General features: G+C 22.7%; 2 protein-coding genes across 14 annotated transcripts in view; both read left to right on the forward strand.

Moving 5' to 3' along the window:
• Positions 1-208: 208 nt before the first annotated feature.
• ry (xanthine dehydrogenase rosy) lies at positions 209-10,734 on the forward strand. Of its 8 annotated transcripts, none has more exons than XR_015290904.1 (25): positions 209-651; positions 1,669-1,810; positions 2,432-2,489; positions 3,094-3,190; positions 3,448-3,683; positions 4,357-4,601; positions 4,814-4,955; positions 5,060-5,227; positions 5,310-5,407; positions 5,527-5,733; positions 5,815-5,999; positions 6,077-6,190; positions 6,270-6,393; positions 6,516-6,812; positions 6,950-7,072; positions 7,206-7,561; positions 7,663-7,837; positions 7,922-8,113; positions 8,201-8,346; positions 8,593-8,770; positions 9,064-9,192; positions 9,387-9,629; positions 9,864-10,087; positions 10,167-10,334; positions 10,427-10,734. XR_015290904.1 is itself a non-coding variant. In XM_086904023.1 (25 exons), exons 2-25 carry the CDS (start codon positions 1,700-1,702, stop codon positions 10,469-10,471), a joined length of 4,092 nt encoding a protein of 1,363 aa, XP_086760149.1. In that variant the 5' UTR covers positions 209-651; positions 1,669-1,699; the 3' UTR covers positions 10,472-10,734. The 8 variants fall into 8 exon arrangements, 6 of the variants coding, with proteins under 6 accessions (XP_086760149.1, XP_086760157.1, XP_086760162.1 ...); XR_015290907.1 differs by having other exon boundaries at positions 9,064-9,178; positions 9,833-10,087; XM_086904023.1 differs by having other exon boundaries at positions 9,833-10,087.
• Positions 10,735-13,293: 2,559 nt separating this feature from the next.
• LOC100866087 (ADAM metallopeptidase with thrombospondin type 1 motif A) overlaps positions 13,294-18,617 on the forward strand; it is a 118,571-nt gene continuing 113,247 nt past the window's right edge. For all 6 annotated transcript variants that reach the window (XM_086904062.1, XM_086904070.1, XM_086904060.1 and 3 more), the window contains exon 1: positions 13,294-13,556. The gene's annotated coding sequence lies outside the window, so the exon portion shown is untranslated. The remainder of the gene's footprint in view (positions 13,557-18,617) is intronic.

The following is an 18,617-nucleotide window of genomic DNA, read 5'->3' on the forward strand; positions in this document are numbered from 1 at the left end:
ATATTATTGTACTTATTTGGCAATTTAAAAAAATTTTAATGATTTAATTTAAATATTAAAATTTATAAAAATATTAATATTTATTTATAATACTTTTTTAATATAAAAATAAATAAAAGATATACATAATTTATTTATTAACATTATTTATTAATTAACATCAGAAAATGAATAATGAATAATACTCTATTTCTATAATATGAAATATATATATATTTCATATATATTTATTCATATACTTATTTTATTAATTATACAATATCTTTTAATGCTTTTGATCTGCTTAATAAATATTTTGATATTTATTTAAAACAATATGTTGCTATAATTTTTTAACTAATTTTTATTGTACTTAATTGCATAATATAATTTAAAACGAAGCAATATATTTAATTACAATACTGATTTTCTATTGAACAAAATATGCTTCTTCGTGTATGTATGATTTTTATAATCATCATTGCAAGAGAAGGGAGACTGAGGAATAAAAGAGACGTAGTAGAGACAAATTACTTCATTCGCTTTATTAATGTAACTTCTTGATAAAACATAATACAGAAAATATCTTACTTGATAACCTAATGGTGTCATTCATTGTTGTTCAAACAGTTCTACACGAATTTTTGAGTTAAAAATTTCAACTTAAGAAAAGTAAGTTTTTCTTCTATAATTATTTTGTATAACTTTTAATTTATTTCTATTTTATAAAATTAAAAATTAATTTATTATTTTATTTCTTTATTTATTTATTTAATAATAATAAATATTTAATTATTCATTCAAGCATGCATTCCCTATTTTTTATATATTAAATTATTATAATATAATATATAATATATTCTTAATATTTTCGAAAATTATATTTTGTGTAAAATTTATTTTTGCTATAAATATCGTTTTTTTTTTTTAACATAAATAAAACAATTATTCAAATTATAATGTTAAGAATAAATAAAATGAAATGTAAACTTTATAACTTAAAAGATATCAAGAAAAAAGCTATTTTCAATTTGTTTTTTGTTCAGATATAATTACATAAATTTTTTATAGAACTTTTATGTTATTAGTTTCTAAAATTAAAGTCTTTTTTTTATTATTATTTACTGAAGACTTCTTAGGAAGCATAGGTCATTCTTATCGTTATTCACTTAAGCAATAGATATTGCAAAAGCATTATGTATGTTAAATATTTGTCTGCAATATTATAAATACTATTATATATGTAAGTACCTGAAAATAATTTTGTCATTTTTATAAATGAAATATTATTTGAAATTTATAATAAAGATATTTGGAAATTAATAAATTTGTGTAAAAACAATATGTATATTATTAAAAAATAAGTTTTGTTTAAAAACATTTTTATATCTTTACTGTTGATAATAAAAAATCAAAATCTTATTTATCAGATAAATTGTAATAATGATATATAATCACTAAAAAAGGATTATTGCTGCTTTATGCTAAATGAAGATACAGATTTATATAATTATATAAAAATATAAATTAAGAATTTGATTTATAAATTAAAATATTATATATATATATATATATTGAAATAAAAAAAAGTTGATAATTTTCTTCATTATCAAGCATAATTATAAATATATAAGAATATTACTATATTATAATAATAAATAGATAAAATTTAAAAAATCTCTTTTATAGGCATTGCTAAGATTTATAATAACCAATAAAAATGGTTCATGATGAAGGAATTATTAATCAATCTAAACCTGTCACATTGAATAACGAAGAGAATCTTGACAGGATATCACATACTTTAGTGTTTTATGTTAATGGCAAGGAGGTATGCAATTATATTATATTTATTGTATTGTTAATATGTATTGTTATTATTAATATTATTATTATATTGATAATATGTATATATTATATATTGTATAATACATTCAAATTTATGCATGCGTATAGAAAAAATAACTATATCTATACATATATTATTTTTTATTTTAAGAAGAATAAAAAGAAATATTTTGTGCTTAAAATAAAATATAGTCACAAATATTGATATTAAAATTAAATTTTTATTTTTCAAAAATATTACTCTTAAATATTTATTCTTAAAAAACCTAGTAACTTGTATATTTACTTATTTACTTCTAATATTTACTTATTTTATTTATTTTATTTATATTTTCTTTAAATTCTTTTTCATAGTTGTTCATTTATTAAAACTGTTTTCTTGATAATAAATTTTATTCAAATATTATAATATTCTACATATATATGTATATATATATTTATATTTATAATTACACAATTGTTTATATTATAACATTTTGTTATTTTTTTAACATTATTATTAAACAATTTTTACAAAAGAAAAATTAAAAAAAATACAATTATTAATTAATTAAAATTAGTTTTCACAAATATATACAAGTATTGATTATTTGTACTGTTATAGGTGATTGATAATAGTGTTAATCCAGAATGGACTTTACTGTGGTATTTAAGAAATAAGTGTATCCTTTTTTCATTTTAACAAAATTAATATATAAATATATTAATTATTATATATTATATATCATTAATATATAATATATAATATATAATATTAAATATTCATATATTAACACGTTGAATATCACGGAAATTTTAGATCTACTTCATGGGATTCATGGGATAATATAGATTCATAATTTTAAATTTATAATAATAAAATATTAAGTAATATGATTCAATTAAATTATATCCTTATCAATAAAGTTTATTTTACAGATAGTTATCCATGATATCATGATTTTATGATGCATTCGATTATTTTTGATCATTGTATTATTTTTCAACAAAAATCGCATAAGAATAAAAATAAATATTTGCAATATCTATTTATATTATATCATTATATTATTATATATAAATAGTATATATTGGTATATATTATATACCAATGTTTTCTGTTAATAATTTGTTAACAAACTTGAAATGAAAATTTTTGCAAAGCAAAATTGTTTTAGGAAAAAATTGTCTAAATTATCTCCAGTTGAAATGTTTTCAGACTCACAAATACAAAAAAAAAAAAAATATATTTTTCCTAAGAAGATTTTCCTAACTAGAATAATTTAGTACGTTTAACTGGTACAAAATTAGGCTGTGCAGAAGGTGGTTGTGGAGCATGCACTGTAATGATATCAAAATTGGATCGTGAAACAGGAATTATTACGTATCCTTTTTAAAATATATATTATTATATATAAATAGTATATATATCTTTATTTTAGATTTATATTGTAATAAGTAAAAAATAACGATTACAAATTTTCGAATTATAAATATTAGAATTTTAATAAAGAATTTTTTTTTTAAAAATTGGATTTTAAAAAATTATTCAAAATTTCAAAATTAAAAAATAATAAAATCATTTTGTCTGATATGAAAAAGAAAATAGCGTAATTTTCCTTAATTGTTCAATTTAAACAGACATCTAGCAGTAAATGCATGTTTAACATTGGTTTGTGCCATGCATGGTTTAGCAGTAACTACCATCGAAGGTATTGGAAGTGTTAAAACGATACTGCATCCGGTCCAAGAACGGATAGCGAAAGCGCATGGATCACAATGTGGTTTTTGCACACCGGGAATTATAATGTCTATGTACGCTTTGCTACGTACTGCTCCTAAACCAAGTATGAAAGATCTTGAAATAGCTTTTCAAGGTAATATTACAATCACTTTTGCATATTACTGTATGCAGAATGTAACAATAAAATTTCAATTAAAGAACTTTATTTTATTAATTATATTAATTAAATTAGATTGTTTTGAATTTCAAAAAGTAATTGAAAATACATTTTTAAATAGATTTCTTCTATTTAAAGGAATAAACAATGTTGTGAATAATTTTAAATTTAAGAAATTTTTTTAATTAATTAATTTATTAAATTTATTTTATTAATTTATTAAATATTTTTATTAAATATTTTACACGAATATTACGATGAATTTACATTTTTATTAATTTTCGTCGATAATTCATCCTTTTTTACTATAAGAATTCTATATTCTTACAATTTTTTAAATAACAGATTAAAAACTAAAATAATAAATAACTTTTTAAATGTTGATTATTCTTGAATTATTGAATTATTGAAATTTTATAGTTTCGTTTTATATTATTTATATTTCGTTATATTTATATTATATAATTGATTAATTATTTATCATTGAATAAATAATACTCATTATTTTATTTATAAAATATTTTGTTAATAAATTCAGAAATTTAAGAATGAATTATTAAGAAAAAAGAATTTTTGATTTATCTGATAATTTTTTTTTTTCAAGAAATTTATCATTTTATTATTATTAGCTTGATTGATCTATTTGTAGGAAATTTATGCAGGTGTACAGGATATCGTCCAATCATAGAAGCTTATAAAACTTTTACGGAAGAATGGGAAATTATGCAATTAATGTCAAAAGATAAAGAAAAATCTTTAACAAATGGAGAATGTTCCATGGGAGAAAATTGTTGTAAAAAAATACCAATAGTAGAACCTACAGAAGTTTTTGATTCAAAAGAATTCTGTTCATATGATCCTTCTCAGGAAATAATATTTCCTCCTAAATTACATGTAAGTTATATAAGTATTAACAAAATTTTTTTTTTTAATATAATCATAAAAATTCAATATCTTTTTGTGATAAAAAAAAATTATTAATACTGTGATATAAATTAATACGAATGATATAAATATATCCATATGTGTAAGATTTCATATTATATATTATTATTTTTATTAACGAAATAATATTTCGTTTTAATAGATTAAATAAATTTTTTTAGATTTCTTCATATTTAGATGAAGAATACTTAATAATAAAAGGAAAAAATGTTACTTGGTATAGACCAAAAACACTTACTGAATTATTATATCTAAAAAATCAATATCCGAATGCCAAAATTGTCGTAGGAAATACAGAAATAGGTAAAATTTATTTATCTAATAAACTATTTAAATTTACATATTTATTAATTCAATAATAAAAATAAATAATGTAAAAATATTAAATTTATTATATATATTTTTAGGGGTTGAAGTTAAATTTAAGTATTTATCTTATCCAGTTCTTATACAGCCTACTTTAATCAAAGAAATGCGTACTATTGAAGAATATTCAAAAGTACTGAATGTAGGTGCTAGTGTTACACTTGTTGAAATGGAAAAATCTTTAAAAAATCAAATTGCTATAAAACCTGGTACTTATGTATATATTTCATATTATAAAACATTAAATTAATAATAAATAATGAATTAATAATAAAATTTTATAGCCATTAGATTTTTTTATTATTATTATAGAATACCGAACGAGAATTTTTAATGAAATAGTTAATATGCTTTATTACTTTGCTGGAAAACAAATCAGGAATGTGGCTGTAAGTTATTAATCTATTAATAAAAAAAATTTTTAATTTTTGAAACAATAAAAATTTTTTGTTATATATTATATGATAACTTTTGTGCTAATTTTATATGTTTTCTTTATTTTTTATAGGCTGTTGGTGGAAATATAATGACAGGAAGTCCTATATCAGATCTGAATCCAATTTTTATGGCAGCTGGAGTAAAGTTAAATGTTTCAAGCTTGAAAAATGGAAATAGACTTATTCCAATGGATCATACTTTTTTTACGGGTTATCGGCAAAATGTTATTTCATCAGAAGAGATTTTACTTTCGATACAAATACCGTTTTCTGAAAAAGTAAACAAAATTTGATAAAATAAATTTATTATTTATTTGTAAATAATGTTATATTTTTTTCTTATTTTTTTTATTTTTTAGAATCAATATTTTGTTGCTTTTAAACAAGCAAGAAGACGAGACGATGATATTGCTATTGTTAATATGGCATTAAATGTATTCTTCGAGCCAGAAAGTAATATCGTTAATAAAGCATATTTAGCTTTTGGTGGTATGGCTCCAACGACGGTTTTAGCAAGAAAAACTTGTAACACTATGATTGGAAGGTTTTATAAAATCGTACAATACGTATATTTAATTTTGAATTGTATTATAGAAAAAAATATTAATATATATTTTTTAGGAAATGGGATAAAGATCTTTTAGAAACTATTTATGATTCATTATTGAATGAATTACCTTTACCAGATAATGTACCGGGCGGAATGGTCAAGTATCGTAAATCGTTGAGTTTAAGGTACGTTTTAATATATATTAATATTTTAAAAATTTATATTTAAAAATTTTAATAATTATATAATTTTAATATTTTACAGTCTATTCTTCAAAGGATTTTTGCATATAGCTAAAAAATTTCAAATATTTTTGCCAAAAGAAATTGAAAGTGCAACAGAAGGATTTCATACCAAAAAATTAAAAAGTTCACAATATTATCAAGTGGTATTTGTGCTTATTTCAATGTATAAATTATTTTATAGAATTTTTTTTTGAAAATATATAATTTTTAATTCTTTTTTAATTTTTGTGTTTAAGTTTATTTTTTTTTAATATTAATGTATTAGGTTCAAAAAGATCAAGAAGCAAATGATTTAGTTGGAAGATCAATTGTTCATGCTAGTGCATATAAACAAGCAACTGGAGAAGCAATATATTGCGATGACATGCCAAAGTTTGTCGACGAGTTATATTTAGCTGTAGTTTTATCTACCAGAGCTCATGCAAAGATTTTGAAAATCGATGCAATTAAAGCATTATCAATGGAAGGTGTAGTTGCTTTTTATAGTGCAAAAGATATACCTGAAAAACAGCGATGGTTTGGTCCCATATTTAAAGATGAAGAAGTTTTTGTATCAGAAAAGGTAATTTTTGATATATTTTAAAATTTATTTGAAGAAAATATATTTAAATACAGAATAGATATTTTATAACTTATTATAGTTGAACTATTAAATTGTATAGTAAACAGTAACAAATAAATATATATTTTTTTAATAAGGTGACAAGTCATGGTCAAGTAATTGGAGCAATTGTAGCTATTAATCAAATTGTTGCACAGAAGGCGGCTAAAATGGTTGAAATTGAATACGAAAATTTAGAACCAATAATTATTTCTATAGAGGTATAATAAAAACTTTTAAAACTTTTAATTTTTTTAAGTTAAAATTAATTTTTATTTTTAAATAAATTTTTATTTTTAAATATTTTAAAAATAAATAAATATATCTTTAAAAATTATTTTTTATTAATTATAGGATGCTATTAAACATCGTTCCTTTTTCAACCAAGTACCAAAACATATAAATAATGGAGACATAGAAAAGGCTTTTATTGAATCACAACATATTCTTAAAGGAGAAGTTCGAACAGGAGCACAAGAGCATTTTTATCTTGAAACAAATGCAACTTTGGCAGTTCCAAAGGAAGAAGATGAATTAGAAGTATTTTGTTCAACACAACATCCCACAGAGCTTCAGAAATTTATTTCACATCTTTTAAATATCCATGCTAATAAAATTGTGGTTAGAACAAAAAGATTAGGTGGTGGTTTTGGAGGGAAAGAGTCTCGTTCAGCAGTACTTGCTTTACCAGTTGTTTTTGCTGCTTATAAGTAAATATATTTATATGCAAAAAAAAAAAAGAAATAAATAAAAAAATAAAAACTATGAAATAGAATGAAATTATCCAAAGATTTTGAATTTATTTTTGCAGATTAAGAAAACCAGTACGTTGTATGCTTGATAGAGATGAAGATATTATGATGTCTGGAGCAAGACATCCATTTTTATTAAAATATAAAGTTGGATTTAATGATTCTGGTTTAATCAAAGGAGCACAAGTTTATATCTATAATAATGCGGGTTATTCTTATGATTTATCCCCTGCAGTATGTTGAATTTCTTTATTAATTTCTGTTATTAAATGTTTTATTTTTTAGATATTAAATTTTATATTTTGAATTAATTTTAAGGTTTTAGAACGTGCTATGTTCCATTTTGAAAATTCTTATAAAATACCAGTATCTGATGTATATGGTTTTATATGTAAAACTAATATACCATCAAGTACAGCATTTCGTGGTTTTGGAGGTCCTCAAGGAATGTTTTTAGCTGAAACAATGATAAGGCATATTGCAGAATATTTAAATAAAGATCCTGTTGAGGTCAAAATAATAATCATATCATAAAATTATCATATAATATTATAAAATTATAATGTTTGTAATCAATATATCCATAATTTTTAACAGGTTGCAGAATTGAATTTATATAAAGAAGAAGATACAACTCATTATAATCAGAAGCTCATTAATTGTACAATACAACGTTGCTGGAAAGAGTGTATTTTATCTTCAAATTATAATGAACGTCTTTTACAAGTTCAAAAATACAACAAGTATGTTTAAATATTGTTATTTTTTTTTTCTTTACTTATTTTTATCTTAATATTTTTATTTTATTTTATTTCTTTCATTTTTCTTAATTTTTTAATTGTTTTTTCGTATTTTATAATTTTCTTAAGTAAATTAAAAAAATTTTAAATTAATTTTTATTTATAGTATAGTTATAAAATTTCAATAATGTAAAGATTTTTGCATGAAACTGTTTTTGATATTAATTTTAATAAACCACTTTCAAACAGAGAAAATAGATACAAGAAAAAAGGATTGGCAATAGTCCCAACGAAATTTGGTATTTCTTTCTCTATAGTCTTTCTAAATCAAGCAGGGGCGCTTGTACATGTCTATACAGACGGTTCTGTATTAATTAGTCATGGTGGCGTTGAAATGGGACAAGGTTTACATACAAAAATGATACAAGTAATATAAATTAATTTATTTTTCTTATTTTAATTAATTTCATCTATTTTTTAATTTTAATTTCTGTAATGTAACTAAATTTTTTTATTGTAATTATAATTATAAATTTCGAAACATAATAATTATAAATTTTACTTTCTGTCTTTACTTTTATTATATTTTATTTATATTATCACAATCAGTTAAAGTCAGTTACATCACATTTAGAACATGATCTATCAAAAAAAAATTTCAAATTGTAAAGAATTTGTTATATTACTTTTTCTTTTTTTTTTTTTTTTCTTAATATTTAGGTGGCAAGTAGATCATTAAAAATAAAACCTGATAAAATACATATAATGGAAACAGCTACCGATAAAGTACCAAATACATCTGCAACAGCAGCTAGTGCTTCTTCAGATTTAAATGGTATGGCCATCATGGTATGTATAAAATATTTTTTTTTATTCATCTGTATCCTTTTAATTGTTATATATATAAAAATTTTTGTGTCAAATTTATTATTTTTTTTATTATTTTTAATATTTTTATTATTTTTTTTTTAATTAATAAATTAAATAATAATGCGAATGATAATATACTTGTAATTATATTAAACATTCATTTTAAATTTCAGAATGCTTGTAACAAAATTATGGAGCGTCTAAAATCAGTGATAGATAAAAATCCTAATGGTACATGGGAAGAATGGGTAACAACAGCTTATTTGGAAAGAATCAGCCTTTCTGCTGCTGGTTTTTACAAAACTCCCGACATACAATATTCATTTGAAACTAATACGGGAAATGTATTTAATTATTTTACGTATGGCGTTGCATGTTCAGAAGTAGAAATCGATTGTTTAACTGGAGATCATCAAGTAAATATAAAAAATATATTCACTTAATATTTTATATACAAATATTATATCTTTTAAAATAAAAATAATTACATATTCATTACATATTACATATTGTAAAAATTATTTACATATTCATAATTATAACTTTAGATATAAATATAGACTTTAAATTTAGATTTAGATTATAATATAAATTATTAAACAATAATATTTATATATAGGTATTACAAACTGATATTGTAATGGATTTAGGTAAAAGTCTAAATCCTGCGATTGATATAGGACAAATTGAAGGAGCTTTTATGCAAGGATATGGTTTATTCACATTAGAAGAAATGATATATTTAAGAAATGGAGCTATTGCGACTAGAGGTCCAGGTGCATATAAAATACCTGGTTTTGCAGATATTCCAGAAATATTTAATGTATCTTTACTAAAAGGTGCCTCAAATCCTAGAGCTGTTTATTCATCCAAGGTAATAATGTATTCTTAAAAAAAAATAAAAAATTCATTATTTATTTTTATTAATTTTTTTTATTATTATTTTATTTTAGGCTGTAGGAGAACCTCCACTGTTTCTTGCATCTTCTATATTTTTTGCAATAAAAGAAGCTATTAAATCTGCTCGCACAGATTATAATCTTAAAAATTACTTTCAATTAGATGCACCTGCAACTGCAGCTCGTATTCGTTTAGCATGCATTGATGACTTTACATCAAAGGTAAAATAAATGTTTAATATAAAAGAATTTTATGAAAAAATTATATTATATTATATATATTCTTTAATTTATCTTAATAATCTTGGCTACAGATTGCAGAACCAAATTTACAATATCAATGGAATATTGTTCCATAGAAATATTATGATGAAATAAAAAATAAATATCTTTTTTTTTGGGCATAGCCAAAATAGAGTAAATAAGATACTTATCGTCTTTTTGCTCCAGATGAATGATGAAAAATATATTTTAAAAAATATATGCTTAGATTTATAATTAGATTGAATAATTTTTGTATATTTAGTGTACATAGAAAATTGATTTTCTTTAAAAAACAAATATAATTGAAAAAAAATTTGAATTTGTTGAAAATAAAAGACTTTTTAAATTTTGTTTTAAATTTCTATTGATTTTATTTATGTATACTAATATATTAATATTAATATATTTTTGCCGCAATTCCTTAAACGAAGTTCTTGCACTCATTTCATATGTATTTCTTATAAAAAAAAATATATATAAAAAACATCTAAAATATAAACCAAAAATTTAATGCAAATTGATAAGATAAGAATTAAAAATCAATGACATCTCTTAATATTAAATATTCAAGCATTTATATAAATTAGATAGGATAGATTTTATTAAGTTTTTTAATTAAATTGGAATATAATAATCAAAAATTGATAGTAAAATGAATTAAAAATTTATTTTTTGGGTTCATAATAATTGTATAATGACCGGAATATATATGTACAACTGCTACTATTATTATATATTTTAAAACATAATGATAAAATAATAATAAAAATAATTTCTCATTGAATTCAAATCCAAAAAATGATTTTTTCAAAAATTGAAATTAACATTTAGACTCGAGATTTTCTTCTTATTTGCAAATAAAAAAAAAGAAACTAAATTAGTGGAAGTTAAATGTATATGAACAACAATAATTATCATTTTGTTAATATCATTTTATAAATTATTGTTATATGATATAAATGCAGAATTTTGAACTCAATGTTTCAAAATCCCCATTTCGTGACTGTGATTGCGGAACTCGAAAAACTAAAAACATAACAATAGTAATAAATAGTCTCAGTCTCATTCAATTTTGTTACAAATTTTATTTTTTAAATAAAAGAAAGAAAAAAAAATTTATTATTTATACTAAGAAAAATTACAATTCATAGATAACATATTAATACAGCAATAGCTTCATATCTATTCATATGATGAAATATACAGATATTTGGGAATAAATATACATAATAAATTTTACAAATAGAATTTTAAATATGAAAATGAATTAGTTTTAAAAAACTAAATATACGCAACTTTGATATAAATTCTATGATCTTTCCCATCTGGTAACTTTTGTTCGATGGGCAAATATGTTATCTATTATATCGATAACAGCATAGGTAGTTATCTGTAAAATTGAATAAATATTTTAAACAGTGTTTATTTAAATATAATTTTATTATAATAAGATTTACTATTGTTTAATATATATATTATACTATGATTAAAATTTTCATTTAGATTTTTTAAATTTCTAAGAAATATTTTTTTTTTAATGTTAAATATTATAATAAATAATTATGGACATTAAACACTTTTTTAGAGATATTTATAATTTGTTCTAAAAAATTTTTTTTAAACACTTTTTTAGAGATATTTATAATTTATTCTAAAAAAATTTTTACACAACTTTAGATTTATAAATGATTTTCAGTGTGTTAAGAAATAGTTAAGAATAGTAATAGTTTTTCAAAATATTTTGGTTGAATAATATATATTTAAAATTGTATTTGATTGAATAATATTGAATATTGAATATCATTATATAAAATAAATATGGAAAAATTTCTATAGTTTTTTTTAAAACTATAATATAATGTTATAAATAAATGTTATAAATAATTTAAATTTTTAAAATTATGATTATAGAAAAAAATAATGATAAGAAAAAGTATAATGCAAATTTTTAAAATTTTCTTTATATATATAATAACAATATATAAATATTGTAATGTTTAGAAAAATATATTAATTGACATATGCATATTATGTGAAAAAGTAATAATTTATATTTATACCATATGTTCAATTCTATCATTAACAATTTTACATAACTATTATTAACGAATTTTCTAAATTTTCAATAAATCTCTATTTCTTTTTTCTTTTTTCAATTTTTATACAATTATTTTTCAAAGTTTTTTATTTTAAATTGAATAAAAATTGAATAAAAATATCATTACTATTATCAATATCACAAAATATATCATAAAAATCTTTTATGAAATAAGTTAAAGTTAAATTGTTTAATTATTTAATATATAAATACTTAAACGATATACTTAATATCTTATATTTCTGTCTTTTTATGACAAACATAACAATAATTACAGATATTTTTAGCCTATTAAACGATTAAATATTCATAGATAAAAATAAATGATTACTATATATTTGTCAAGGGCAAAATAATTTTATTCTATTATATAGTATATGTAAGAAAGTTAAAAAATCAAAATCAATATAAATAATAAGATTTACTCACTTGAAAAAGATAAAAAGTATTCATTATAAAAATGATAATTTCAATTTTCAAACATCTCTTATTTTTAATTTATTTTCAATAAAATCCGTTTTATCTTAATAGTAAAAAGTTTCTCATTCCACATTCACACATAAACACATTTAACTTTTTTCTTCAAATCGTATTAAAAAGAACCCTTTATCGATCGAAAACATTCAATCCTACAGAATTTATTTATTACTATCAGAATAGAAGCAATTGATTTGAATTACAGTACTATTCGATGCAAATTTTGAATCTTGTGTACACGGACACAATTCTATTCGAATAACGGTCTAGATAAAAATTCATCTGAATGGCACTGTGGTGGGGATGATGTTGTTAGGGAGACTGCTGCCCGTGGCCGATACCAGTCTGTTCGCGTTCACGTTCAGTCGGTGCGTGCTAGCGGCTCGTGTCGCGTGTTTTCAGTTCATTTCTTTCTTCGTCGTCATCCTCGACACACGATTCGCCGTTTCGTTCATCTTTACGCGAGTTTCGTTTACGGTTCACTCTGTACAATCTTCGAATTCCCCGTTGAAATATTACGGTGTGACATCGAAAAGTGTCAGAGAAGACTCTGTGGTTCCGGACAGTCGATATCGATCTTTGGAACACCGATCGCGAATCGAGAGGTAGGTTCGATTCTACAGCAGGTGCTTCGCTAGTTGAGAAACACGTGGATTAATCGATTATTCGAAGTAATCGATAATTATTTCTTTTCTAATATATCGCATGGTAGGGATATTTTATAGAGGTTTAATCATGATTAGACTGTAAATATTTGTGCAAATTTATATTTTTATGAACATAAAATATATTTGCATTTTTCAATTTCGCATAAATGCACAATTACTGTCTTGTCATGACATAAAGATGTGATAAATGAATTATCGATCAAAAGTCGAAACTCTCGATATACGTAGTTCATATTTGCTCCACGCTATTTTGGAGGGAAATAGTCTAGTTGGTCGTTAGTAATGTAACAAGTCACGGTCACTTTCGATCAGTGTCGAATATGTCGCAGCGGAATTTGGAGTTTGTTGTGATAAAATTGTGTATATCGCGATTGAATATTCTCTTTATTTATTATTATTCTCTTGAAAATGTAATATATCGATGTTAAAATTTGTGGAAATATTTAGTTTATTATTTGTTTGTCAAGTATATCTTCCGTATGTCGAGTGAAATTCGATTGTCAGGATTTTTATATATTCGTGAAATCAAGAATTCGAAGAAACGAATACAGAATATTGATAAATGAATATTGAAAAGTAAAAGCATATTATACAGTACGAAGTTTCTTCACATAATAGAAGGTAAGAATTGTTTCATATCTTAACCAACATAAACGACATGAATTAAATATGCAATTGTGTCAATGATTTTTAACAAAATGGCTGTCTGCGCGAGAAAAAGATTAGAAGCGTTGTGATATTTATTTATATTTTTATTCATACATTGTAGACATAGTAGATTCATAAATTTTCTTCGTTCCGTTGACATTGACAATTAAAGCGTGATGCATTTTTTGGCGCGGAAATTTGAAAGTGCTAAAAAATTCAAAATTTTTTTTTCGAACATTCTATCATATATTCTTTCCTTTTTTAAAATTATTTACAATAATATTATAGTATTTTAACATTATATATATCGATATTATATTTTCTATTTTCTTATCATCGAATTATATTATATACATTAAAGATCAAGATTACCCATCAAAATCGATTGATTTTTCCATCTTTTTTTTTTTTAATTTCATTAACTTAATTTTATTTCATTTAACTTTTCATGATATTTCGAAGAGAGACATTCAACAGGATCGTTCTGTTAAATCTGTTTTCGTTCATGTTATTTTTGTACTGGTATTTCTCTTTGCATGTCTCTTTCATTTTCTCGTATGTATTTTTTTTAAATTTTTTTAAATTTTACCAACGTCACGAATTGACGATTTAAAAGAAAGGTAAATAATGATGATATGAAACGCAAGGTGCAAATAACTATTTATCGTTTATCAAAATTTTGCAAATAAATAGAAAAATTTTTAATTCATGCGATTTTTCTTAAAAGTTCAATTAAAAATCGAAATAGGATCAAGTATTATATAATGATAATTTTATTTGATTTATCTTCTATTTATTTTTTATTTATTTTATTTTATTCCATCCAAATTTAATTCATATTTTTGCAAATAATTTTGAAATATATATTGTCAAATATTATTCGCGATTTTTATATCTAATAATTTTAATAAATATTACAAAAAGAAATGAAATGACATTATTTTTATCAATTAAATAATTATTTTTCTTTATTTAAATACATTATTATATTTTTCATATAATAAGAAATTTAACAGAACCTAACATATTTTGCAATATTTATTTTGCAATTTATCTTTATTAAGAAATAAACATTAACTGATTAATTCTTTAAAATATTAAAACATTCATAATTTTGTTATATATAAACTATTCATAATATTATCAATAGGAAAAAATAGATGTTAATCTGATCTAATTTATTTCTTTTCTATTATAAATTAAATTTATATCTATTAGGGAAAAAAGTAGCTCAGTCATTATAATTATTAATTTCGCTAATTGCACTATTTTTGTTACAATTTTTTTGAAAGATTGAGATATTTGAGACTCGATGATTTTAGTAGAATTAAGAGGTACGTTATCTTCATATATTATTTATGAGAATCCAAATAAATTACTTGTAAAATAGCTTGAAACAGATAAGATTATTCTATGGTAATATTAACTTTTGCTAATAAGGGAAATAATTTTATCATATCGTCGAATATCACAGTTTGCACGAACTTTAAGGAAAGGTTATGCGAGGCGGAATGATATAACATTGATTTTTTAAAAAATAATGATATAAAATTGCATCAAGGTTGCATCAATATTATCAAATCACACAAATTCTTAATTTTTTCAGAAATCGTGAAACAAAAGTTCGATTAAGTTTAGTTGCATTTGGTTTAATTTACTTACATCATGTATTACTTTTAAGGATACTTTGCATATAAAATTAATTTTTAGATAATAACTTTTAATTTATAAATGAGATAGAAGAAATTATGAAAAGAATATATATATATACATATAAAAATACATATAAAAATAGTATTGAAATATCTTTTCGAATAATATCATAATTGCATAAAAATTATATAGTAAAGAAAGAAATTATTTGAATATATGATTATATGAACAGTACAAACAAAAACAATTTTTTGCCAGCTCATTAGAACGATTTTCTTTGAAATCAATTTTTTTTTTTTTTAACAAACGTGATATCACTAAAGAAAATCAAATAGAATATTATATAAATAAAAATATAATAACAAAATTGAATTTTTATTTTCTTTCTATTCTGCACAAAACTCTTCATTTCGTACGGTTTTTTTTATCATTCTTCTTTGTAATTAAAAAATAAAAGATTTTTTTTTTTAAAAAGTTGAAAGCGATTTTTTAAACAAGATAAAAATCACGGTTGATCCATTCGTTTTACGAACAGGTTTCGAAAAAGATCACTATTCCTCTTTCATCTTTTCTTTTCATTTCGGTGATTTTGCTTGTAAATTAGTTGCATTCTCATGCATTAACATCGAAGGCCGTAAATAAAGGTTAAACGAGCTTCGCGGCTTCTTGTAATCGAGCTCCGAACTTAATTAAAAATCGATAATAGCAGGCGGAAGTTGACAGGCGCGTTCTCGAAATCACATGTTTCATTTTGTCACATTCCACTTCTTTTTTTCTTTCTTCCCTTAAACAAGATATCACTGAATGTTTCTCGTCTTGAAAGTAACTCCTTTCGATCTCTTTGAAACGAATTTATCGATCTTCATTTATCGATCTTGAAATAAATTTCTCTTTCCTCCCTTTTTATCCATTTTGATTCTCTTCTTCACGCTAAAAATGAAACTTTTTGATAACGATTATCGATAAAGTTGATGGAACAAAAAAGTTATCGTGATAGAGCAATTTAATTTATTGACTAATATTATCTTAAAAACTTCTAATTATTAACATTATTAGATGTATCTCGACTCGTATGAATTATATCTATCGAAGAAATTTTTCCAAACAAATAAAATAAATTTACAAAATCGAATTCCACAAACGAATTTAATTAAAAAAAAAAAATTATTGTTAATGTTTGATGATGATGTAAAAATAAATTTCCATAAGAAGTCAATTCTTCTATCCGATAAGAATATTTATAGATATCAGTAAATACCAATAATATGCTCAACTCAATTTTCCCGCAATTTCTTCCACGTCGAATGTATCCATGAATCAAAAATTTTTTTCTAAAAACGAAGGACAACGAGTCTTTCCTTGCGATCATCGATCGATGGAACGTTATATCCGATCATTATCTTTCTTACTTGTTATTCGTATCGAATGAACAAATATAGGAAGTGCAATGAAAATTTTTGTAAATAAATTCCGGATAAGATATATTCTAAAATCAGCTTTTCTTATTCTATACACCGGACACCCCGTGACTGTTTTCCTTTCAATTCATCCGATGTTATTACAATTCTTTGATTTATTTTCACTTCGAATATACTTCACTTCGAATCGTAAATCACGAAATTATCCCCTAAATTGCTTGCTTTGCGCGATTCCTGTTTATTTGGGGCAAACAAATGAGATCGTATATTCCGTTGGTTAATTAAGAGGCGGGATGTCTACTGTGATATAAATATTTCATTTTGTCACGGAATTAATTAATGGGGGGAGTTATGGGTATTTTTGAGGATAGAACTTACTCGATATTTTTCGTACAATTCGTTGAAAATTGATACTCGTTCAATAATTTTATAAAATTTTACGACAGATGAAAATTTTGGATCTACCTATCTAATCTATCTAAATTTTGAACAGCAGAATATTGTTATCGATTTTCAAAAATATCAGTTAAAACGAAGAGTTAAAGAAACGGTATAAAAGATTGTTCTTCAACGATCACGAAATATATAAATTGATATCTTCTCGTTCGCGAAAGGACACTCGATCGAGCCTTAGCGTCGTGCCAAATCTATTTGTAAAAATTAACCAAAAAATCGGAGAAAAATGGGTGAAAATTTGGGTAAAAAAAAAAAAAAAAGAGAGAAAGAAAAAATTAACGACCCATGATTCTTCACAAAAGAAATTTAAATCAAATCACCTTTATACGCGTATAGGCGAATATTATATTACAAAATGCAAAGGAAAAAGGAAGATCACGTATAATGGGCGAAAACGCAACGGAGTGCGAATTCGAGTCCGTGCACCGTGTGTCGGTTCTCCAGTTCCTTAGGCCGGGATCTCGGTGTTTCGACATTTAAGCGACGAGAGAGGCCTTCGTAAGCAACGAGACTAGCTCGTTCGTCGCCGCGATTTTGCATTCCGAAGCATTGCGAAGTAACGTGACACTACGCCGCCGATCTAACATCCGAACGTGTCCGTTCTGAATTCGTTAATATCGCCTACCGACCACTCCATTCCCTCGTATTCTTGTCTCTCCTCCTCCCGTTCCAGACGAATTTTCGATTCCTTTATTATTTGTGATCGTACATATTTAAAATGAGAAAATTTGAATTACAAGTAAAACATTGTCGAGAGAATACAGCTTTCGGGGGCTTTACAGCGTTTGCATTCGTGGATAAAAGTTTGGCGTAATAAATTTTC

The sequence above is a fragment of the Apis florea genome, unplaced genomic scaffold, assembly GCF_048593485.1.
Source record: "Apis florea isolate Af1SG1 unplaced genomic scaffold, ASM4859348v1 contig_1615_pilon, whole genome shotgun sequence".
Lineage (NCBI taxonomy): Eukaryota > Metazoa > Arthropoda > Insecta > Hymenoptera > Apidae > Apis > Apis florea.